This window comes from Paroedura picta, chromosome 7 (assembly GCF_049243985.1).
Source record: "Paroedura picta isolate Pp20150507F chromosome 7, Ppicta_v3.0, whole genome shotgun sequence".
Lineage (NCBI taxonomy): Eukaryota > Metazoa > Chordata > Lepidosauria > Squamata > Gekkonidae > Paroedura > Paroedura picta.
The window spans coordinates 84,246,828-84,271,223 of record NC_135375.1 but is presented as its reverse complement, the minus strand read 5'-3'; the positions used below and the strand labels follow the sequence as shown (position 1 = coordinate 84,271,223).

The following is a 24,396-nucleotide window of genomic DNA, read 5'->3' as shown; positions in this document are numbered from 1 at the left end:
ATTATATGTGTGTGCATTTGTGAGTATGTGCGTGTGTGCAGATATGCAGTAAGACTCTGAAAAGGTTTGCTAAAATGACAGATAAAACAAGAAAAAAAAGAGCAGGAACTCTGAAGTGATTGCGCACTGTTTAGCTGGCAGGACGGACCACTCTGAGAGGCTCTCTTCCCAGACCCAGTCTTAGCCAATGGCAACAGAGGCAGCAGTTAATGCCATGTACGTGGGGGCAGAGCCAACAGCCTATTATGGCCTAATCTCCTAAAGGTAAGGGGAAAGGAAGATCAGGCCTCCTGTCTTGTAACTGTCCAGTGTTGGGCTTGGGCAGCTGGCTTTTGGTGGCAGTAGTGAATCCTGTCCACCTCACAGGGCAAGGGGGGACAGTGGTATGGCAGTGATTCGAGGCTCCCTCCTGACTTTTGTGCAGGGTCCCAGAATCACTTAGCCCACCTCTGTTTCTTCTTCTGCAAGAGGTAACAAGCTGGAGGAAGAAAGAGAAGTTACCCATCTTGAGGATACCCTCTGCCAAAGCAAGAATACATTACCTAATCATAATATTTCAAGTGACAACAGTAGAAGTACTAAGGATTAAGCTGGAAACCTCCACTTTCTCTTAATCTAAGACATGCACACTTCACTAAAGCAGTAGACACTGGATAATAACTTGAATACATTTATTTGGTTATCCCGAGTTAAACAGCTCTAGGTCATTTTCCTTACAATTCAGCCATTCCCCCTTTTTGGAAGTTCGACAGAACAGTCATATACACATATACCATTTTGGCTGTTTAAGAATATGCCAATTTCAGCTAGGGCACTGACGTTTGCCTGCAACTATTATTAGAGGTTGAAACTTTAATAGTGCTTGCTACTTACTAATCCAGGCTTAAATATTGTAGAGAGTCTTCACTTAATTTGCTGAGAACACAGTATTTCAATGAGAATAATTAAATTTGAAGAAATGAAATGTAATGGGTTCTACTGTCCAGCATAGGGAAATATGCACACATATGCAAAGATTTCAACTGTTCTTTGAGGAAGGATCAGAAATTCCTAGAATAGGTATTTAGCACTTAGATCCTCTGACGTATTGAGGAATTGCCTGGTTTCAGTTCCTGGTGTTCTGTAAAGCTTCAATGAGAGTCTTATTATACTCTGCAATCTGCTTATACACATTCTTCATTATGGGCCGGTAATCGCTCTCCTGACTTTTTGTAGCTATAACTGATTATAAAAGTTAAGGAAACAGGTTTCTGATAAATATCCAAGTAACAGTCAGTAAAACTTTTGTGATGGTTTCCTCCTGCAAGAAAGATTTTCCCCCCTGATGACCCGTTTACCAAGCATTACCAGTGTTTACTTGCATGTAATGTGTGATGAAATTCTCCCTACCATGTCACAGGATACAGGTAACCGAATGGATGGGAGGGCTTCCTTGAGGGTAACTGGGCTATTTTTGTAGACTCTGAGTTTGTACATAACAGCAAGGAAACAGTGATATTTCTTTATTTAACAAGGCTCTGACATGGCGGTCTTGGACAGAAAGCACAGATATCTGCAGCTTCAAATGTTCATGGAGCCTCATGCTGTTAATTCGTGAAGAGATTATTTGCTCAATAAGTGCCTTGTCGCACTCAGTTCTCTTAAATAACTTGTCTGCACTTCTGTTCAGAATAGAAACTGGCACAGAATACATGAGAGATAGACACTAATAGTTTATCTAAATATGCTAGCAATGAGTTGAACGGTCATCACATGCACAAAACCATTTCTTTGCTTTGTCATGTGTTGTTGTTAGAATGTGAATAACCAGCACAATCCAACCCAAAGTTCAACACTTGGCATATTCCATAGTGAAGACTTTAGTTCTGCTTGACTGTCCTATTGGAATAAATGGAAATTTAAACAGATTAACATATGCTCATGCGTGATTCTCAAATAAGGACTGACAGCTTGTATTTATTTAGAAGAAAAATCCAATTGGTCCAATTCTAATTCTTCTATGGGTCATGTTAGTGATACTTGATAATGGCAAACTCATTGATCAAGCAAGATAACACAAAAAGAGCTCTCCCCTGTACCTGCAAGAGAAGAGGTCCACAATGCTCCAGTTGAAAATCAACGCATTTATTAATTGGTCAATCGAAAGGGAATTTGTATTTGCTGAAACTTAAATTAATACAGACTCTAACAGATATCCTCTACATACCTGCACTCTCTTGGCCTACATCATCAGGTAAAAAAAAATTCTGTGATGATTTCCAGCACTCTCTTTTTGTTAAAATGAAAAGGATACATTCTGTCATCACAAAGTTATTTTGCTCATGGTGTTGCCACTTCCTTTCCAAATTCGTAAGCTGAAATGTCCAAAAGGGCGAAAAAATTAACAACAGCAAAAATGAAAACATCCACAAACCCTCACTTAAGGGGAAAAAATCCCTTTGATTAATTTTTAACTAAGGCAGTCTGTCAGGTTGCAAAGACTGCTTTTAATTCTCATTGATTTCAACAGAAGAGAGTTTAGCAATTCGCTAATGCAACAAGCAGCATAAATATTCAAAAGGACAATGTACTGAAGTGTGATGTATTACAAAGTTAGCAGCAACAAGTATAAAAAGTGAGGATACTGAATTTAATTGCAACAGTGTTCGAAATCTACGATACACATATGACATTAAGATTCACATTGGATTCTCATTATCTGGGTAACAATGACTGTTTCAGAATATGCTAGGCTTATCATGTAACATATCCCGATACCACATTGGGCTCTTAATTATATAGGAGAAGCTTCCTAATTTCCATAACTGGGTTTCCTGTCTGAAGTCAGAAGCTGCAACAGGAGCAGGACTTTACTAAGATGATTGGAAGAGTGTAGGTTTAATGTTTGGACTTTAATAATATTGTCAGCATCAACAGGAAAATAATGTGGCTATTATACTCATGGATGCTTCTTAACAATGCCGTTTTACAGTATCTATTAGATTGGTTGATGCTCCTCTTCACAGTTTTTGTTTCAAGACATGCAGGCTATTTGTGTTAAATGTTTCAGAACAATTCGGAGGAAGTCAACATTTTACAGTTCCATTATGATTTAACACCCAGCACAATTTAGAATGCACATCAAAACGACAATTACCCAGTGCATAATCTCTGAGGTAAAACAGCTTGATGTACTTTAATTTTTTTCCTGTGCCTCATGACCAGAAAATTGTGAAACACAATGCAACAGGCAGCAAATTTGGGCACTTTTTACCGCAGACATTTTGTGTGTGGGTGTTGTGTGCCACATCTGGCATGCATAAAACACAGCATTTCAGATTACCAGTTTATAATATAAAATTCCACATGAGCTATGTATCTTGAACTCATGACATTATAAGGATGGTGACTAACAATCTTACTTTCCTGTATGTTTGCATTTTTGGAAAAACGTAATCAAGTAGGAAATAATTACCCATGAAGGGCGGGGGACATGTAACAGAATCACAGCTTTCTTCTAGGCACTTCAATCAAATGAAATTGTTGGCAGGTTCAGGCATAAAGCATTGCATGACTGAGCCTCAGGTTTGTGTGCTCCCCTCCTTCCACGCCTATTCAGTTCAGTTCACTGACAACCATAATTTGCCATTACGGCTACACTCACGAAGCATGGTTTGTATTTCCCCTTCAAAGTAGGATTGCAAACTAATTTGAAGATAGTGTGAAATCTTGGTCTGGAAAAAAACTGAAGCCACAGGCTTGGCTTCAACAGACTTTCTGTGTATGAACGGAGGAACAAGACTTTTTTTCTCCCCTGCCCCGGGGAGGGGCCATTTTGAATTATTTTATTTATTTATATTCAATTTTTTAGACCATCATTCTTGGAGTCAACTGGCTTGTGGCGGTTTACATGAAATCTAAAATCCCATAAAACAATACCCAATGCAACAATACCCATACAAAACAAGATTTGCGTGCATGTACGTGTGTGTATGTGGAGGAATCACTTCCACCACCAGAAATTCCCAGTAAAAGAAAAGAGGAAGCCCATGGGCTCAATAATTAGGCATGTTGCATGAAGCCATGACATTACATGTGAGCTATGGGTATGTGTGCAGGATTTGCTAGCATGGCACGGAAACAAAAAGCTCTACAGAACTCCACATGTGTACTGGAGTTGTTGGTCAGGGATAATGAGCTGGTTTTAGTATGGTTCCTAGAATCTGGTAACCTACATTACAATACTTATGGTATCTTCAAGGTTCCTTATGTCTGTTTACCGTATATACTCGTGTATAAGCCGAGTTTTTCAGCACAGTATTCACATTGAAAAAGTCCTCGACTTATAAATGGGTATATATGGTAATTGAACTAACAGCCTGCTCCCAGTCAGCCAATTGTTACATTGCTTCTGCAAACCACCTGCAAGCTGAAGCTTGCTTGCTCTGGCTGCTTGTAGGACAGAAATGGTTTAAGCGATAGACTCTGATATTTTTTCCCTTTTGCCTTCACTTCCAAACTATTCTTTTGGTTTCTGTCGGTGGGTTTTGGGGGTGCTTTGGGAATACTGTTTCTCCTAATGTTTATTTCTTCTTTTTTCTGAGGGGCAGCATTGTTTGCCTTTTCTTCTTGGGGTTGTGTTTCTTTTAAAAGTTGATTTTTACAGTTCTTTCTTTCAGTGTTGAGTTTTACAGTTCTTTATTTCAGTGTTTTGTTCTGAGGGGCACTGTAGCTGAAGTTAGAGTAGTCCATTCTCCTAGTTTGGTAGCTGTTATACTTGTTGTAGGAGGTTGCCAACTTTGGGTACTGTTGTTCTGCTCTGGTTTACTGGCCCTCTTTTGCACTGACAGAGCTAGTTTACTGTTTTTCTTTGAAATAAATATTCAGAAACATTTAGCCTACTGGTGCCTCAATTAATGTAAATTTACCAGTAGCTGCTGCATTTCCCACCCTCGGCTTATATGTGAGTCAATAAGTTTGCCCAGATTTTGTGGTAAAATTAGGTTCCTCAGCTTATATCTGGGTCGGCTTACAGGCGAGTATATATGGTGATTATTATTCTCCAGTCTTCAATAAGTGGAAAATCTCTACCCTTAATGTGCAAATCAAATTAAAGCAAATTTGAGTAAAATATTCTGAATTTGACCAAATTAAAATAGTATTTATTATTTATTTACTTTTTATATTTATAGACCGCCCCTCTTGAGCCAGTTATCCCGGTGTGGCCAATATGTGTAAACAATAAAACCATAAAACATAATAAATACAATTAAGGCATTTAAAAAAATTAATAGCAGCATATCACAACATCAGTCATTGTTCAGTGTCCTTCCATAGGAAGGGAGGGATATAAGAGGAAAACCCCAAGCTGGTAGGGGAGGCCTATATGATGTTTTGGTTCTTCCATGTCTACTGGCCTCAACCATATGCCTGGCGGAAGAGCTCCATGCTAGTTCCATCAGGGCTCTGATGGGAGCTCATTCCACCAAGCAAGGGCCAGGGCTGAAAAAGCCCTGGTTGAGGCCAGCCACTCTTCTTTGGGGCTGGGGTCTACTAATCAGTTGGCCGTAGCTGACCATAATGTTCCCCGGGGGACATATTCAGACAGGCAGTTCCTTATATATGCATGTCCCAGACTATCAAAAGCAGAGAAAATGTTTTTAAATTTTAAATGAGGGACAGGTGCCTCATACTGTTAATAGTCTGGCAGCACAGAAAAAACATCTTTTAGATTTAGTTTTTAGACTGCCACAAAATACAGCACAAGTTGATACATTTTAATCATGATACCATGGCTATGTAAATGTCCACATTCATATTCCTTTTTCTTGGCAAACAGAACAGAAAACACTTTACTTCTGTGCATACTAATTTTTCCAGAGTAGTTTCCTTTAGCGGCTGCTGGCTGCTTCGGGCTAGAACAGCTGCCAAAGCGGCTGAAGCGCACAACCCTAGTTCCATTATTCCAATATTTTTAAAAAGTATTTAGGATTCCAGCACTTGAATTCAGTCTTATCACAGGTAAGTTCTTAGAAAGAATTCAATCTCTAAAGATTTCTTGACAGCTGCTTTCAATCAGTTCAACACATACACCAATATACTATACAGTGTTGTACCCCTGAAAAGATGGAGATGGACAACTGCTGAGGGCAATGGGTACTTTTAACTGTACCTGTGCATGAGTTTCATTTTCTTGAAGCTGCAACTTCAAGCCTTCATAATCTGTGTTTAGATGTTCCATGATTTTCTTGAAAGCATCCTTGCGCTTGGTTAATGTTTCTTTCTCTTCTTGCAGTTTCTTTGTTCAGGGGAATAAAAACAAAATTAAGCTCTTATCTTAAAGCTCTTATTCAACCTCTGTTCACAATTCAAGAACAAAGCCCAAAACATTTGAACCCAATGGTCCAGCACCCATTTTGATGACAACACATGCTCCCATGAAGGGAAAAGGCTAGCTTGTATGTGTCAAGTATGTGGGAACTGACTTGTTTGCCACTGAGTTAATCTACAAGAAACTGGGAAGCTGAAGTCCCCCCCCCCCCATACACACACGGTAGGGACAGTCATTCATGCTGCAATGCTCTTTCCTTAGAAAAGTACCTTCTTCTTTTCTTCTCCTGATGTTTTCAGAGCTGGCAAATTATTGTATAGTTCCAAGTCCTTGGTCATTTGTTCAATTTTTTCCTTGAGAGTAACCTGTTCATCAGTCATCTTGCTTTCTAGTAAGTCCATCTTCTGCAGGTCCATCTGTAGACGCTGGCTATCTATATAACAAGAAGATAGCTAATAAGCATGGCTGATTTTGTTTAAAGATATATTGGAGTATATTCTTCAGCACAGAGATAGTTTCAAAAATTTCCCTCTTTAAGGGGTAAGCAGCTCCTGTTTGCTGTATCCACCTTGGCCTTGGTCCAGTAAAACTCTTAAGTATGTCCTTATCTTTCACATACAAATATCCATTATCTGATGAATTGGTGGCATGGCTAGGCATAGTGTTGACATATTTTATTGCCTGCAACAAAAACTGCTTAAAGGAAATTATGCTTTTTTGTTCCTTGTTAATAAAACAGTATCTTTAAAAGGTCCACTGTCCCTTTTGGTTTAAAAATACACAAAAATACACAAAAACTCTCTTGATAACGTAAGCTGTAAACATATTTCTTAAGCTCTGAAATGTTTACACTAGTGATTTAGGCTAAAGAGAGCAAATTAATAGTAATTAATTGTTCTATGTCATTGTTTTAAGTGTTCCCCTCTCATGCAGCGATTAGATCATACTTGAGCTCACCTGACAGCTGGTACTTGTATTCTCATATGTGCATGTATATAGAGCCCAAAAAAGGAATGAATAACTTTTGAAAGGGCGCATATGAGGGGGAAGAGCCAGCTTGGTGTAGTGGTTAGGAGTGTGGACTTCTAATCTGGCGAGCTGGGTTTGATTCCTCGTTTCCCCCACATGCAACCAGCTGGGTGACCTGGGGCTTACCACAGCACTGATAAAGCTGTTCTGACTAAGCAGTAATATCAGGGCTCTCTCAGCCTCACCTATCTCACAGGGTGTCTGTTGTGGGGAGAGGAAAGGGAAGGCGATTGTAAGCCACTTTGAGACTCTTTTGGGTAGAGAAAAGTAGCATATAAGAACTGACTCTTCTTCAACCTAACTGCCTGGAGATGAGTTGTATTTCCAAGAGATCCTCAGACCCCACCTGGAGGTTGGCCTCCCTAAACCTCAGTGGAGTACAATGCTACAGAGTCACCATTCCAAAGCAGCCATTTTTGCCTGGGGAGCTGATATTTATACTCTGGAGATTAGCAGCAATTCCAGGAGATCTCCAGGCCCCACCTGGAGGTTGGCTGTCCCTGATCGGGAAATATTCCTTGAGGTTTGGAAGTGGGGCCTCAAAAGTGTATAAGGCCTCTACAGCCACCTAACCAGCCACATAGCACCCCCTGCCTGGCGCAGAGGCAGGCAATGACAAATCACCTCTGAACACCCCATGCCTGGCTGTTAGACAATCCTCGGATCTCCTTGCTGCACTATACATGCCACACGATAAATAGGGTTTTTTTTATGTAACCCGTCTTGAATCCCAGGAGGAAGGCGGACTACAAATTTAATAAATAATAATGCATGAATGCCATAGTAAACACATTAAAGAGGATGTTAGCAATTGGCACTTTGGATTTAGAGCAGAATCCATCAATGGCCAGCTACCTTTCAGGAGAGTATAATACCAATCCCTCAGTAAGACAGCCTGGCTGATCTACTGTCACTTGGCCCCTCACTCTCAGACTCCACCAGGGACCGTTTATCATACAGCCACAGAACAACAAGACTGCAGGCTGTCTACTCCTGCTGTTCACTTGCTAGATCATAAAAGGGCAGGCTTATGCTTTTAATGTCACAGGCTGCCACCCGCCATGAATTTGTTAAACAGTGAGGGTAGGATATATCTGTAAGGCTCTGGATTCAGACCTTGGCATTCCCTTAGGTGGAGCATAATTACAGTAGTACCTTAGAAAGTATTCAGGAAGGTAACGCACAAGTCAGCAGCAGAGCATGTGGCTGGCATGCATGGCTCCATCCCTGGTATGTCCAATATAAAGCAAGGCTGAGAAAGACCCTTTGCCCGACACCCTAATCAACCGCCTCAATATAAAGCTGCTTCTTATTTCTATTGTGTGTTTTGTACATTGAAAGTGGCTCACTTATACAGTTCAAAAAATTCTAGGGAAAAGGGAATATTCTGGAAACAGTGAAGATTTTCTTCATTAAATACCATTCTACTGGGGAAAGAAAGAGAGAGAAAAAAACCCTTCTCTCTGGGAAGAGACAGGAAGAGGATGCAGTCCAGTTCCTTCTGATATGCCACTAAGTTACAAACTTCAGCAAGCAATGTGTACACAGCAGCAAATTCTGAGACAAAACTGCTTTGTATTTTGACCCAGGGAAACGTTGCTTGGGAAATGCTGCCATCAGCAAATTTGTTTACTCTCGGCAGTTTCCTTTATGGAGTGTAAGCTCCTGACACTATAAAATGTGGGCTTGTAGCCCCAGTGTGTATTTCAGTAGATGCACAGTCCTCTTACAGTATAAGTGAATATTGTATGGTCAAGTCCCCTGTGTGCATGCCAGGAAACAAGAACCCAGAATTGCTTTTTGTGGAAACAAATGTCAAGACTTTCTGGTTACAAAATTATGTTTACAAATGCAATGAAAAAAAATTTCCCAGGTATCTCTTTAGTGCCTCCAAAGTTCTTCCTTCAGTTACACCCTGTCTTTCTCCCCAATAGTGACCCAGAATGGCTTACATAATTCTCCTCTCTGCCTAAACGATCTAATTTCAGCCGGCCATCTCTTTTTCTTTATCCACTTGTTTCTTCAATGGTAATCTGAAGCAACTTACAGTTTTTCTCTTGTCCATTTTATCCTTGTTGCAATCCTGTGAGGTAGTTTAAGAGGGTATATCATTGGCCCAAGGTCACCCGGTAGGCTTCCCAGGCAGAGGGAACACTGCAACCTCAGTCTCCCAGACCCTGCCTAGTCCAACATTCTAAGCACCAAGTACTTGACTGGATCTCCTGAGCTTGTTTGAACATATTTACCAAATCTTGCCCTGCAAATGCATAACAATGCTCGGAATATTAAGGTATGTGCATGATGTCTTTAGCTGTGTTCCTCCTTGCTGTGGTGGATGGAGAGCAATAGCAAAATAAATGGCCAATATGCTCCTATGAACATCAGCTGTACATCTACTAAGCTTCAGTAGTGTTGTAGCATTTGTTGAAACTAAATGTGCGAATCAGAACCAAGCACTTTGAAACACTAATTTTCAGCAATGAGCTCTCACCAAAGACACTGTGTCAGTAACCATGACATTAACAGGTGACTTCTCATGCTCCAAAATCGACTAAAAAACAATATTTTTAAATAGACAGCTTTCACAGATTCAAAAAAGCTGCATAGTCTACGTGCCTTAAAACATTCTCTGACACCTAATTGCTTCTGCATGACTTAAAGACAACTCTTAGCTGAAACAAAACATATGCAGCAGTAAATCTGTACATTAAGAAGAGGAAGTCGGCTGTACTAGCCTGATACCACCTTTCTTCTGAGTTGTTCCAAATAAAAAGCTAAAAGAGCGGATACTCCTGTTCATCTTACATTTCCACCTATCAAAACGAGAAACTGTTGTGACTTAAAGCACTTGTGAAAGACAAGACAGATTCTTAAAAATATCTAAACAGCTCAGCATTTACTTTTCTAATAAATTTCCAGAACCATAATTTCAGGGGAAAATAATGCAATAATTTTAAAATTAAAGAAGCAAAATATTAATAATTGTTCATTAGATGTGTATTCATAATCTTCTAAGCCTGTTACAAATCAGATCACACTAACATAACACATGACATAAACCCTGCAAACCACACGACTCAGTGTTTTAAAATAAATAAAAACTGATATCACATACGTTCGCCTTACCTGTACCAAGGTTTTTAGCAGTACTCTGCGATTTCTGCATTTCACTTGATTTGAACGTCAGGTCTTCCTGCATGATCTTCAACTCTTGATTTGTTACAGATGATATTTGCTTCATACAATTTATGTTCTGTGCATTGAGAGATGAATGGAACAAAAAGCATTCCAAACACTGGCAGTTTCCCTAATTACTTAATTCAACTAAAGCAAATACCATAACAGGCAAAAATGAACCCACCTGGACTGAATGAAGACCTAGATTTCCTGTCTCAGTACCAATGCTTATTTCTCCATACCTACTACCTCTCTTCATATCCCACACCTGCTATTGTAATTAGGCCTGCTAATGTAACTTGGCAGCTGAAATCACTCCAGATGGATTCACATTCTAGATGTAGCTGAAGTAGTAACTCATCAAAGCTCTTACCCTACCACAAATATTGTCAGGCTTTAAGGTGCTATTGCACTCTTACTCTTTTCCACCGCTACAGACAGACTAACAGATTTTTATACTGCCCTCCCATATGACTCAGGGAGGTTTACGTCACTGGGTGATACATATATATATACATACATATAACATAGTCAAAAATAACATCAACAATAATCCAATAGTGGTTCTAAATCAACACAATATCAATGGTCTTAATTATTAATAACAATATAACAGGAACAGAAAAAGCTTTGGCCCTTGTTAAGGACCAATGTACTTCTTTGGGGCCAGGGATCACCAGCCAGTGGGCGGTGGGGGAGCGTAATGCTCTTTTGGGGGTACAGGAAAAGAGATGGCCTCTCAGGTATGCTGGGCCCAGGCTGCATATGGCTTTGAAAAGCAAAACCTTAAGCCTGATCTGGAATTTAATTGGGAGACAGCTGAATTGTTGAAGTATAGGCTAGATGTGGGATCTCCATGGTGTATTGGTGAGAATCCTGGCTGCGTCATTCTGAACCAATTGCAGTTTCCGGGTCAAGGATAAGGTAGACCTGCATACAGTGAGTTGCAGAAGTCCAGTCTAGAGGTGACAGTCTCATGGAACACTGTGGCTAGGTGATCTGGTGCCAAGTAGGGTGCTAGAAGCTTGGCTTGGCATAGATGGTAGTAGGCTTGCTGCGCTACTCTCATAACCTGTACCTCCATGGAGAGGGAGGCGTTGAGGATCACACCCAGGTTTCTGGCAGAGTGGGCTATTGCTAGACGCATTCCATCCAGGTTGGATAAGTGCGCTTCTTTGCTTGGTTCCTTCCTACCCAGCCACAGGACCTCCATCTTTGAAGGGTTGAGCTTCAGATGACTCTGCCTGAGCCATTTTGTCACTGCTTCCAGGCAGGTTTCTGGGGGGAAATTGGGGTGATCATCCATCAGGAGGAAGAGCTGGGTGTCATCTGCATATTGGTGGCCACCCAGCCCAAACTGCCATATCAGCTGAGCAAGAGGGTACATGAAGATGTTAAATAAAATAGGAGAGAGGACTGCTCCCTGTCGGACTCTACATATGAGCTGATGACGGTTGGATACTCACTCTCCTATTTCAGCCCTTTGTCCGCAACTCTGGAGGAAGGAGATCAACCATTTAAGGGCTATCCCCCATATCCTGGCATCGACAAGGTGGTGAGCTAGGAGCTCATGATCTACAGTATCAAATGCTGCTGACAGATCTAATAATATAAGCATCGCTAAGCTTGATCTACATCCCTATCTGGCTGGCTTTCCCATATACTTCCCCTGCCTCCAGGCTTGAGTTTGTTCTCTTGTATAATAAATGCTGCCTATATCAACATCTAGCACTACAATGAAAGCAAAATGTGGGTGTCATTCTTTGTGAAAGTGTGCAGAGAAGAGGAAGAGAACGAAGAAAATCTGGTTTGGGAACAGCAACAGCTGCCTGTTAACAGTGGTTAACAAATTATAAGGCCATCACAAGAACACAGTCCCTTCCCACTTGACAGCATATTTTCCCCTTCAGTCTTAAATGCCATTCAGCAATGCGGTTATATCCATGCTTGCTGCAATTAAGTGGAGAGGTTGAGGTGACGAGAGGGGGCACACATTTTCAAAGCTGCTCCTGAGTTGTGGAACACAGTTAAAAGAACTCTGAATTATGTCTGCATCAGCCCAGTGTATAAAAAGGACAAGGAGCAGATAAGGCACAGTTTTTGACAGTGGGAAGAACTCACATAGCATTGTTATAAGAGCAATCCTAAGAAGAGGTACACCCTTCTAACTCCATTGACTGTGAATCATTGTATCTAAGCCACTGCAAACTTTTACTGGATTTCCTTTCTGAAGACAAGCAGAATACAACAGAATCTAAACAGATCATAACCAAATGTACAAATAATTGAACCTGATGAGTATTTTAAAAAACGTATCGATTAATGATAATTAACGTTTTAGTGAAAAATAGGATGCACATTCTTAATCCCAGAAATAAATATCTGCTGTGAAAAATATTGCTATGTTTTTATATGATTGTATAAGATTTCATGTGGTTCATACAGACAAATTATCACAGAAGTCACAGCAATACAATAACAGAAATGTAGGAGGGTCCTGGCCATGTAAATGGTCTTGGCTAATGAGCATCTTCGAGTCTGTTTTGTGGTAGTTCTTCAGAGATTCTTATTATATCTTCCTAAGCTTGTAAGAGGAGCAAGCCACTCAGTTTTTTGTGATCTGGTACGCGGCATTCTGTTTTGATATTAGCTGGCTAACACTGGGGGAACCACGTGTAACCTTACGCAATCCTATAAAAACACTGAAATATTTTCATAGTGGGTATTTGTTTCTTGACTTCTTACCCATTTGTGAACCCATTTGTTACTTTCCATTTTTGATATCAAGCACTTTCATTCAGCAGTGAGGTCAGTGCACTCGAAGCAACAATTTTCAGCAAATATGCTTAGGGCCAGAGCCAAAACCGCCTACCCTGCTGGAATGCTCTAGCAATGCCACAATATTGGCCTCTATCTGTGCTTTCCGTTCCAGTTCCTGGCTCCTCGTGTCTTCAAAAGACTCTAGAAAGCCTAGAGATTGAAAAACAAGATAAGGGAATCTGTCGCTTATGAAAGGAACAAGCAATAAGCCCTGAAATGTTGTTAACAGCAGTAAGCAATCTCTATTTAAAAGCAAACCTTTTAAAAGACATCAATACAATGAAGTAATTCAGAACACTTTAAAACAGAATGGCAAATGGCTTTATGATGACATTTCATTTGCATGAAATTCTGGAAAGAGATCTCGTTTCCGCTGCTTTTTAATTGCTGTTTAATATTTGTGTTCAGCAGTTCAGCTACAGAGCATCTAATAGGTGCATTCTTCTATAAACCAAACATTCGTTTGCACAGTGCTTTAGAGCAGGGGTAGTCAACCTGTGGTCCTCCAGATGTCCATGGACTACAATTCCCATGAGCTCTTGCCAGCGTTTGCTGGAAGGGGCTCCTGGGAATTGTAGTCCATGAACATCTGGAGGACCACAGGTTGACTACCCCTGCTTTAGAGTGTACCCTTAAAATATGTATGGTTTAAACTCTGTTCCCTTTCTTTTTAAAATTCTTAGTTAAAACACAAATACGTATTTCATTTGTCATATTCTGGAAATGACAAGGTGCTGCATACTATGTTCAAAACTCTGTGGATACTTCTACAGAATATTCACAAAAATAAATCTTCCCAGCAGTTTGGTATGGATGCTAGCTGGTATGGAGCACAATGAGAATTGATCCCAAGAACTGTCCTGACATTAAGACAAGGGCTCTGGCCCATGCTTATGTGCGAGTACCATAAACCTATCAGAGTTTCTACATGAATAAGGAAGCTCCTCAATCAGTAGATCTCCAGTAGCTGCTGCCCTTGAGTTCTTCCAAAGTGGCCCAAGAGGCTGGAATAGAAGGCTGAAAATCAAAGGGAAATTGTCCAGAAAGGCTCATGCCAGATGACTGAAAGCTGTTACCACACCTTTGGTTGAAGGTGTCCACATTTTGACAGTGCAAATAAATGTATACGAGACTACTTACTATCCATGCTTTCCTCCCTCTTCTTCAGCTCCTTGTATTTCAAATTTTTCTCCCCTAAAGAAATGATCATTTAAAATGAAACAACTAATTTTAAATATTAATTCCGAGGAACAAATCCAAATGCTTTACAAAATGTTGAAGGTATCTATTATGTGGTTTTAACTCCACAGAATCAGGAAAAGCATTTCACCCCGCTGATTTCAGTTAAAATTATGCCCATCTTCTGATGATTTAGCAGTAATTCAAGACTTCCAAAAATCAAATATATAACCATGTTCAGTCAACATAATATTTTCTTCACACATGCAAAGGCATATCAAAAATTATTACTAATAAATATTTTATTTTCTAACTCAAATATAAAACAACATGTGGGTGGGTGTTATATGCAAATACCAAACAATCCATAAATATTTACAGTCAAATAAATGCTAGTTTTTTTCTTTTTACAAAATTGCAAATTACATCTGCTGGCAGAAGTTTTTAAATGCTGGGAGCAGATGTTCTTGTTATTAATTTATAACACTTTAAAGCCCTTGACATGCTTAACAACCACCCTGTGAAGCAGGCTAGGCTGAGGGATACTGAGGTTTACTATTTAGGGGAATTCTCATACTGGATTTCCCAAAGGAAAACAGAATATTATCTCCACAGTCTGATGACCCTGCTGAAGTTCATCCATGGGATCAAGTAAATGGCATCCATAATTCTTAGGTGACTGGCCACTTCAGATGTTTTCTTCCACTGAACATGTGCTTTGCTCATGCCTTTGAGGCCAGCTAGACACATCAGGGACAGTGAGCTGATCTCCACTCACACAGATCATAGTACGTAATTGAAATACAAGGGAAGGCACGCAGGAAATATTTTTAGGATGAGAAATTTGCAAGGTCCTTAAAGGCAATGGCCTTCTGATAAAGGCCTTGGGAACATACATCATTTGCGTTCAGGCCCACTGAACATCTGTGCCCTTTGTTCCCCAGCGTGTTTCGGTAGATGTTAAACAACTGGGAGCTGGACATCCTCTCAATGAGAGGCTAAGATTAAAAAAAACAACAACATTTATTTAAGCAAGATAAAGGAATATTTTGCAGCATACCCTATGCGCATTTTAATATTGTACTACCTATTTATGTTGTTACTCATCATGCTGGTACTAGGGAATGAAACATCAATCTTCAGAAAAACATTAATCAAAAAGTTCAGCGCATACCTGATCATCTTAAGCAGAAAAAAGGCTAAGCTAAATATAGATACATCACTGTCAAGGATCTCACCCACCCCTTTCCCCTCGGTATTATATCGACATCCCCTCTGTTTTCCTTTCTATTTGGCATGCACAAAACCTAAACACGTGCACTGGCCTCAAGAGACCGTCATTTTCCTTGAGCTTCCTTGCAGTTGTAATCCTGTTCCTTGCTACTCTCCCTTTCATGATACAGGAAATCTTTACTGTGCTGAGACTGAAAAATCCAGCCAACTATATGATGCATAGATTCCCTTGGCATATTGCCATGAAATATGGGAATGTAATGGCCTTCCCCCAGCCTGGGCTCTCTGAGAGCATTTTCAAGGAAATCAAAATTTAGCAGCAGCCTATTCCAAAGTTTCAGTATACAGAACAGTGTACACTCTATTTGCCAGTGAATACATTTCCCTTTTATTGCTCGTCTATTTCAAAAAGAACTGTTGGCAGGAGGGATCGCCCCTTGAGAATAAGAGCTCAAAGCCCTACCAGGTGCATGTAACTAATTGTACAGTCCTTTGGATATTGGCTTCCATTCTTAGTGCTGTTCCATTTGTACACACAAGAAAGCTCATACTATAAACCTTTAAAAATGGTACTATAAAGGATGTAGGTCAGATATGTTTCTAAAAATATTCACACAGGACAGAAAATTCACAGAAATGTCCATATTGGCACACATAGCACTTTCCACTGAATGACTGGACAGTAGTTCTGATTTATCAAAAAGGAAGATAGGTTTCAAACAATTATGGAAGAACGGCATTCTTGGCTGCAACCAAACAGCTAGATAGTAGCTTTTGAACACATTCAGCAAACAGCTACCCCCCCCCCAAAAAAAGTGTGTGACAAAACCTCTTAGTACCATACAGATTTACTACAAATTTGTGTTACTCAAGTCAGCATGGTTTCAGAAGCATAAGGTACAGATCCTTTTATTTGATTACTGAAATAAAGATAATTAACATTCTTATCACAAACAGAAGCTCTACCGAAGACAAAGAAACAGGTAGGACTAATATGAAAGCAGCTTATTGCTAAGCTATAAATAGTACAACAATTAATTTCTTACCATCTGTAGTCATCCAAATAACAGAAGAATATATTGCAAAAGCAAAAATTGAAAGAAAATTATACAAACAGAATAGTAAATTGCTGACCGTTGTTTGAAAATGGAGGCACCCATTACATGACCCTTCCTTCCCAGCCACAGGACCTCTGACTTTGAAGGGTTCAGTTTGAGATGGCTTGCTTCAAGCCACTCCATCACTACCTCCAAGCACTGGACCAATGCGGTCGAAAGGGTATCTGGCTGATTGTTCTTCAGCAGATAGATCTGGGTGTCATCCACATACTGGTGACACCCAAGCCTGAAGCTGTAAAGTAGCATGGGAAGGAGGATGCATACAGTTAAATGATGTCAAGCAGAGAATTGCACCTTGCCAAACCCTGCAAGGAACTTGGCAGTAATGCAATTGATCCTCCCTGATCACGACACTCTGACTTTGACCTCAGAGAAAGGAGGTGACCCACTGAAGGTGACCCTCAGATTCCTGCGTCGACAAGGCATTGAGCAAGAAGCTCATGGTCCACCACGTTAAACACGGTCACCCAGCTGGCTATATGTGGAGGAGTGGGGAATCAAACCCGGTTCTCCAGATAAGAGGCTGCCACTCTTAATCACTATATCATACTGGCTCAGCCCTCCCAAATGTCTAGGATTATCAGAGCTGCAAAGATGTGATATCATAGGTATAATGAACTTCTGTGAAAGAAGCAACCAGAGTTATGACATCCCCAGTGCCAAGACTGTAGGCAGCAGACCAAGAAAGTCAGGGAAGAAAACAATGGACTGGATCCTACCAGCTATGCCATGACTACCACAAAGTCTATACTGATTATCATGGGACCCGCATGGATGAAAGTCACGTAGAACAGGAGCTGTAATATAGAGGGGCATTGGCTAAACTTGAGCAAAAGGTGCTCTGTACAAACAGGCTAACAGCAGGTCTTTCCAAAATGCATTAAAAATGACAGTTCTATATTTTCTTGCATCCCAACAAGTGGCGATTCATGATCCACCTGGGCTGACCCATGTATTGAGGAGCACTGTGTTAAACCGTTGTGTGAGGAAAGAAACTAAATCTGAAGATTTTCCCCCCTGTTTCTCCAAGTTCTCATTGAAGTAAAAACATGACATAATGGAGCCCATTTAGAAACTGCACTTTATATGATAGTTTTTATTAAAATGTTTGCAGAACAATGCTGGCACCTATTTTTGTTCCACTGATATATTTTTTTCAGTTGGCATAATCTATTATTACAGAATCTGCACTTCCATCATGAAGGGCTCTGTGTAAAGAATTGCCCAGTTAGGGTAGAAAGTACTACTGTCCTCTGTAGCATCTAGAATGAAAGCCTATAATTTATCTTCATCCACTATTAACTCACATATGGAGATCAGACGACACAAGAAGAAACCTTCCTGTTACCAGCAGTTTATTTGTGTGCGCCTGCATTTGTGTATCTGCACTTCCGTATTTTCTATTCTCAGTCCAGAGTGATCCTGATGGAGAAAGCAGTAACCTATTTCTAATGAGATAGCTCTATTCCATGCTGAAGTTTTGCCAAACCCTGTTTCATTTACCTTGATGCTCCTCTAGATCCATGTCAAGCTGCCGTATTCCTTCATTAAGATGGTTGATCTTTTCTTTGATATCTGTCAGCCTAAAACAATGCAAAACCTTGATGAAGAAAACAAAATACATACAGCTTTTGCTTGAGGGAAATATCAAAGATATATGCTTTAATGAATGAAACGATCTTGGCACATTCCATACCTAATGAATTTTGCACAGGGCTTTAACTGTATATGGGTCCCCCTGCTGGTTCCTGAATTGCCTTACAATAGAAGAATGCTTGATTGTTTCAATCAAATAACAGTAAAGGGGCTGACGTGTGCTAGGATCAGGGGAAAACAGGCATGGCATTAAATCAATGTAGCCCAGGTGGTACACACAAAATAAAATGAGACATGGGAAAAATGTCTCCTCCATAGTCTTCACTAACTTCTCACACTGCAATGAGGGCAGCTGCTCTGATTTCCTTTCCTAAGATCCCTCCCTCCCCTGGAATGAGATGAATTGTCAAACAGGGGCTCTGCAGGCCTGACCAAGCTGTGGGGAAAGCCAAAGTTTATTGATAACTTTGATAATACTTTGGTTATTGGCATTTTAATAACACTTCAAGTCAGAGAAACCAGTGCCAATTGCATTGAAGATACCATAAACTTCACAGAATCACAAGGTTGGAAGGACCTCCAGGATCATCTATTCCAACCCACTGCAGAATGCGGGAAATTCACAACTACCTGCCTACCACAGTGACCCCAATTCCATACCCAGATGATGCATTCCCCCCCCCCCCAAGAAAAAGCCCAGAATACCTGGCCAGTCTGGCCTTAAACTTAAAATGTTTGCGCAGACATTCCAAAATAACAGCTCTACTTCTTAATGCTAACTATCAACACATATTAGTGATTAGATATCTGGCAGATTCTCTGGTGTCCTGAGGATTTGCCCTTGTGGGCTTCAGTTGCTAAAAAACACAGAACATTTTTTTTGTCTGCAAGTTCTATGCTACTGTAAGAATTTCCCTGATTATTCCTTGTTGCTATTTCCCCAATTTGCTCTCATGACTGTCATCTATTAAATCAGGGAATTACAGGAACCTTCCTTTTGCTATCATTAAAGACATCTCAATGGCATTAAAAAACTGAGCAAATGTTTTTAGTAAGGCTTCACACCCCTCTGTCCTTGAGGCTCCCACTGCTCACTTTTGTAGCTCTTTAGGGCCTTGTCTAAATTTTATTTGTATTTTTAATAAAACATAAATATTATACATGGTGCTATTTTAATATTAATATTTTGGCAGTATGTCTGATATTTTGTCTAAAAGCTATTGTGCTGTATAAAGGCTTTAACTTATATTGCAATTTGTAAGTTGCATGATGTAGATGTTAAAAGCCGCAGCTTCTAGACTGGCGAGCCAGGTTCAGTTCCCCACTCTTCCACATGCAGCCAGCTGGGTGACCTTGGACAAATCACAATCCTCTCAAATCTACCTACCTCACAAGGTGTCTGTTGTGGGGAGAGGAAGGGTAAGCCGCTTTGAGACTCCTTTAGGTAGTGAAAAGCGAGGCATAAAAACCAAGTCTTCTTCACTTGTGTTATTGCGCACATGTTTCTGCAGCTTGCGTAGAGAGGTTATGAAGCTGCTTTCAGATTTACATAAATTTGCAGGGCAAGGGTCTAAGGCAGTGGTTCTCAACCTAGGGGTTGCGACCCCATTTGGGGTTGCCTGGCCCCGTCTTCGGGGTTCCCAGGTTGGTTGCTGTGGCAGCGGCTGGGGGCAGCAATGGAGCAGGGGAGGCGGGTAGCGGCAGGCAGCGGCGGTGGCAGACGGCCAGCGGCAGCAGAGCCATTGCAATGGCCGCCTCCACGCTGCCCAACTGTTGTGCACCTGTGCGTGCCTGCGCATGCCGCCACAGTTGGGGTCATGGCATCGGAGTGGTTGAGAACCGCTGGCCTAAGGATACAACATGGAGAAATACTCACTGTCTCTCCATGCTTGCTATTTCTTGGTTGTCTTCTTTAACCTTAAAAAAAGAGAATCCGCAGTTTGTTAGATAAAATGGGTTTTAAAAGAGTGCTAGCTAACACAAACTTACTAAGTAAACCAACAATCCTTCCTGCTGCTCCTGTCATTTGCCCACCTGTTCTTCTTTCTCTCTGCCAACCTGATTGGCCTTCCTTCTCTCTGCCTCCTTAGTCATCCGATCTTCCCTGTCTCTATATTCACCTCTCCAGTCAAGCTGGCCCAGGAAATTTTGCACCAGTATTCTGTTGGCACTCAGAGGCAGTTCTTTGCCTGGGGTGCCAAGGCAAGCCCTTGAAAGAGTGGCAATACTGCTGGGGCTGAGCCTACTCCCCAGGTGTCCACCCAAGTCTGGTTCCGACCTCTCACTTGCAGTCTATTTGCTGGCACCCCAGCAACTACAGAGGCAGGCACCTGGGCTAGAATAGCTCCTCCTACTCTATACTTATTCTCCCTCCCCCCCTTGCTTTTCCCCACAAAGTCTGCTCTTCTGGCTTCCCAACAGGAGGGTACCATTCTGAAGTCTCTGCTTCAGAAACACTCAAACAACTAGATTAAAGCACATCTGCTTTGACTCTGAGAAGAGAGGTCGGGATAGAATTGTTTTAAATCCTTGTAAATAAATTGTAAATAAATCCTTAATCCGACGTTTAAAATTTGTGCTTTAAAAATGCAAACCGCCCACCCTCCTCTCTCTCCGTCTTCATGTGCTGCCTTGCGCTATGACACCAACCACTGGCATTAAAAACATAACCAGGAAGAGAAGTGGGGCCACCAAGTTTACATAAGTTAGGATCTCAGACAGGAATGTCACTCCTTTTGCTCTGCTTTGTATTGAGCCAAGGATATGGGCCTCTATTTTCATTTATTAACCACACTGTATAAGCCTGCATGGAAATCTATGAAACATAGCAGTGGTTTCTCCACCTGTTTGAGTAATCGCTCTCTCTCCTCCTGGGGGGATCCCATGCTTTTGTCCTCAGCAATCATTTGATCCCGATGTTCTTCAAGACGATGAAGCTTTTCATACAGCTGCAGTGCCTCCTGCTTAACCTGGGAGTGTGCTATTTCCTGCAGGAAGAAACAGATATTGACAAATGCAGTTTCACAAAACAGCACATGAGTTTGGCATCTAAGCAATACATGCAGTCATTTCAAGCGACTGATATGAACCTGTTGCACAGGACCTCACTGATTGTTCAATTACTATTTATTGCTGATTAAGGGAAAACATACATGAACAAGTCCCGATGGTCAAGAAGAGGCGCTAGAGAGCCAGTGCTGGGGGACTGGAGCAGGGAAAATACACATAATCAAAAGTACTAAGCTCCTCTTCTTTGACATATAAGGCCTAGTGAACTACTCTCACTGACCCTGCTTTCCCATTCCAGTTTGTTACCACTGTTACTGCACCCTTCTCTGATTTCCTCAAAGATCCTAGCTGTCACACACAGTACTGTAAGGAAACATGGTGGCCTGGGGAAACAGTGCTGGGAAGGCAGATCTGGAACACAGCTAGCCTGCCAGACACAATAATTAACAAACAAATAACAAATAACAAGTGATTAACAAAGTCCTAAACTAAAAGGAATAGAGTGGAGGCAATGTAACTAGTGCAGGCTGAGGCAAAACAGAACGTGAGACAAATTCTGTTTTATTTTTTATATTAAACTAAGGTTTCCACATTATGTCTGAACTCAGCAAAATGGTCCTATTTGCTTATAGTCTGGAGAACTGCTATTTGCCATTGTAGGCAACATTTAGTTAGATCAGTGGTTCTCAACCTATGGGTCGGGACCCCATTTGGGGTCACCTGGCCCCTTCTGGGGGGGTCTAGGTTGGTTGCCGCCGTGGCAGCAGTGGTGGCGGCTGCAAGCAGTGGCAGGTGGCGGCAGGCGGAGGAGCCTTGGCAATGGCCGCCTCCATGCCACCTGACCGTTGTGCGCCTAAGCGTGCGTATGCTCACATGCACACACTACCCATGCGTATGCCGCTGCTGCAGTTGGGGGTCGCCAACTCAGAGTGCTTGCGAACCGCTGAGTTAGATGAACCAGTTGTCAGAGTTGGGCAGCTTCATATATTCATACTTACAGCTTCCAGGTCTTGTTCTTTGCTGTTCACTGCATCCAGTTCTTGCTGCAGAGCATATAATTCCTGGGACAGAAAAAGAAAATCAAAATGTATCATTAATAAAAACGTCCAGAGGCTAGATGACAGAGGCTAGCCAGAAGGCTAGGGAACTCTTAGGAGTGGTTTTGAGATGGGGATGGAGAAAATCACAATCCTTGTTTTTTCTACAACTGAAAGTTATCTGGTCACACGTAGGATCTTTTGATTCACATCAAATCATTTTAAATGACTGATAAATGCAACACTGGCAACAGTCGGAACAGTTAAAGAAAAGTACTGTTTTCCATAGGAAAGTTCATCATTTACTAAACTCTCCCTCTGAAATCAAAGAGAGTGAAAACTGGTAGATTGGGGTCTATAATACTGTCCATTTTATTGGTAGATCAGGTTTATACTACCTGAAATATTTTTTTCAGTTTAATCAGTTCTTAAAGAATGGTGGCATAAGTCAATAATTTGATTTAATAAGAAAGATCACCTGTAAGAATTTTTCATTGGCCACTTTCATCTCCATGTATTTTACTTGTTCCTCTTCAGCCATATTTTTGATGATGTCTTCTGCGGCCTCTTTTTCCTGCTGGATGTCATCTTCCACAGCCTGGATTAATTTTTCTTTGCTGTATGAATATAGATGTTTTATAAATTAATTATAAATTAAATTCAATCATACTTATTATTTTTTCCAGGTTTCCCATTAATTGTGGCAAGAAAATCTTCATACCATTAAAACAAGTTAAAGCAAATCAATGACATGGAAATTTAAGAATGCAAAACACACACACATAAACGAACTCCAAAACCACTGCTGGATAATGGATTATTTGGGGCAAAAAATATTTGGGGCAATTCCAAACAGGTTTACTCAGAATTAATTCTCAGGGGCAGAGAGTGTTAGCCCCACTCTGACACTGATGTTGTGTAACACCAGGTCTACTAATAATAAGACTACTGTACTGCAAGCAGATTTTGCAAAACAGAAAGGAGACCTAGCATGCATGCTTGAGACCTGAATTCCCTTCCAGCTTCAAACCCTTTCTGTCTGGAATGTTCAGAGTAAGACAACACACTGAAATTTCACTCTCTTACATATGCAAATTAGCATGGTAACAGGAATAACATTTCAAATCAACCATGTGAACCACCAAACTGATTACTAAATTTTTATTGACCTGAACCAGATCCAAGCAGAATGACTTCAGGAACAGCTGAGCCCAACACAGACCAACACTAAACATTAATTAGTTTGTTTCTTGGAGTTAATTCAACGACAGCATCATCACTATCCTACCACTCTGCTGATCAAAGTCTTCCCTCAACCTAACTAGTGTTAAGCTGGAGGCAGAGTACTTTCCCTGTGGTCGAATACATGCTGGTATTTCAAGTTTTTTTTTTAAATACTCTATGCCCAGGATTTTATGTGTAAAGGGTTTTAAATGGTCACTTTTAACATGAACTTTCTGTGTACTTGTTATTTATTTATTTACTTGTTTGGATTTCTATACCGCCCATTCTCTGTGGCTCTGGGCAGTTTACATTGAACATTATATAACTTACATGGAATGTTATAGAGGCTGTAACATCAAAACAACTTTCCATAAAACAGTGGTCCCCAACCTTTTTATCACCGGGGACCGGTCAACACTTGACAGTTTTACTGAGGCCCGGCGGGGGGGGGGGTAGTCTTTTGCCGAGGGATGTCGCCATCGCCTGAACCCCTGCTCCACATGCTTTCCCACTGGTGCCCCTGACTTCTCGCTGCCCACTGGGGGGTGCTGCCAGCAGCAGCTGCACAGTGCCACGCCAAGGGTGAGCCCCAGCCATGGCGGCTGCTGGAGAGCACCAGAGGTGAGCCGACGGCAGAATAGCAGGGCAGCCCCCGAGGCAGCAG

The 24,396-nt window shown here is 41.1% G+C and overlaps 1 protein-coding gene across 2 annotated transcripts in view; it reads right to left on the bottom strand.

The window, feature by feature from the left end:
* Positions 1-657: 657 nt before the first annotated feature.
* The window catches only part of IFT74 (intraflagellar transport 74), a 50,087-nt gene continuing 26,348 nt past the window's right edge, over positions 658-24,396 (bottom strand). For both annotated transcript variants that reach the window (XM_077345233.1, XM_077345234.1), the window contains exons 9-20: positions 22,987-23,125; positions 22,470-22,532; positions 21,306-21,449; positions 20,339-20,379; positions 18,370-18,449; positions 14,477-14,530; positions 13,389-13,486; positions 10,466-10,592; positions 6,580-6,743; positions 6,152-6,277; positions 2,294-2,354; positions 658-1,221 (exon numbers count right to left, since the gene is read on the bottom strand). In XM_077345233.1, the coding sequence (XP_077201348.1) occupies positions 1,106-1,221; positions 2,294-2,354; positions 6,152-6,277; positions 6,580-6,743; positions 10,466-10,592; positions 13,389-13,486; positions 14,477-14,530; positions 18,370-18,449; positions 20,339-20,379; positions 21,306-21,449; positions 22,470-22,532; positions 22,987-23,125 (1,213 nt within the window). In that variant the 3' untranslated portion in view covers positions 658-1,105. The remainder of the gene's footprint in view (positions 1,222-2,293; positions 2,355-6,151; positions 6,278-6,579; positions 6,744-10,465; positions 10,593-13,388; positions 13,487-14,476; positions 14,531-18,369; positions 18,450-20,338; positions 20,380-21,305; positions 21,450-22,469; positions 22,533-22,986; positions 23,126-24,396) is intronic.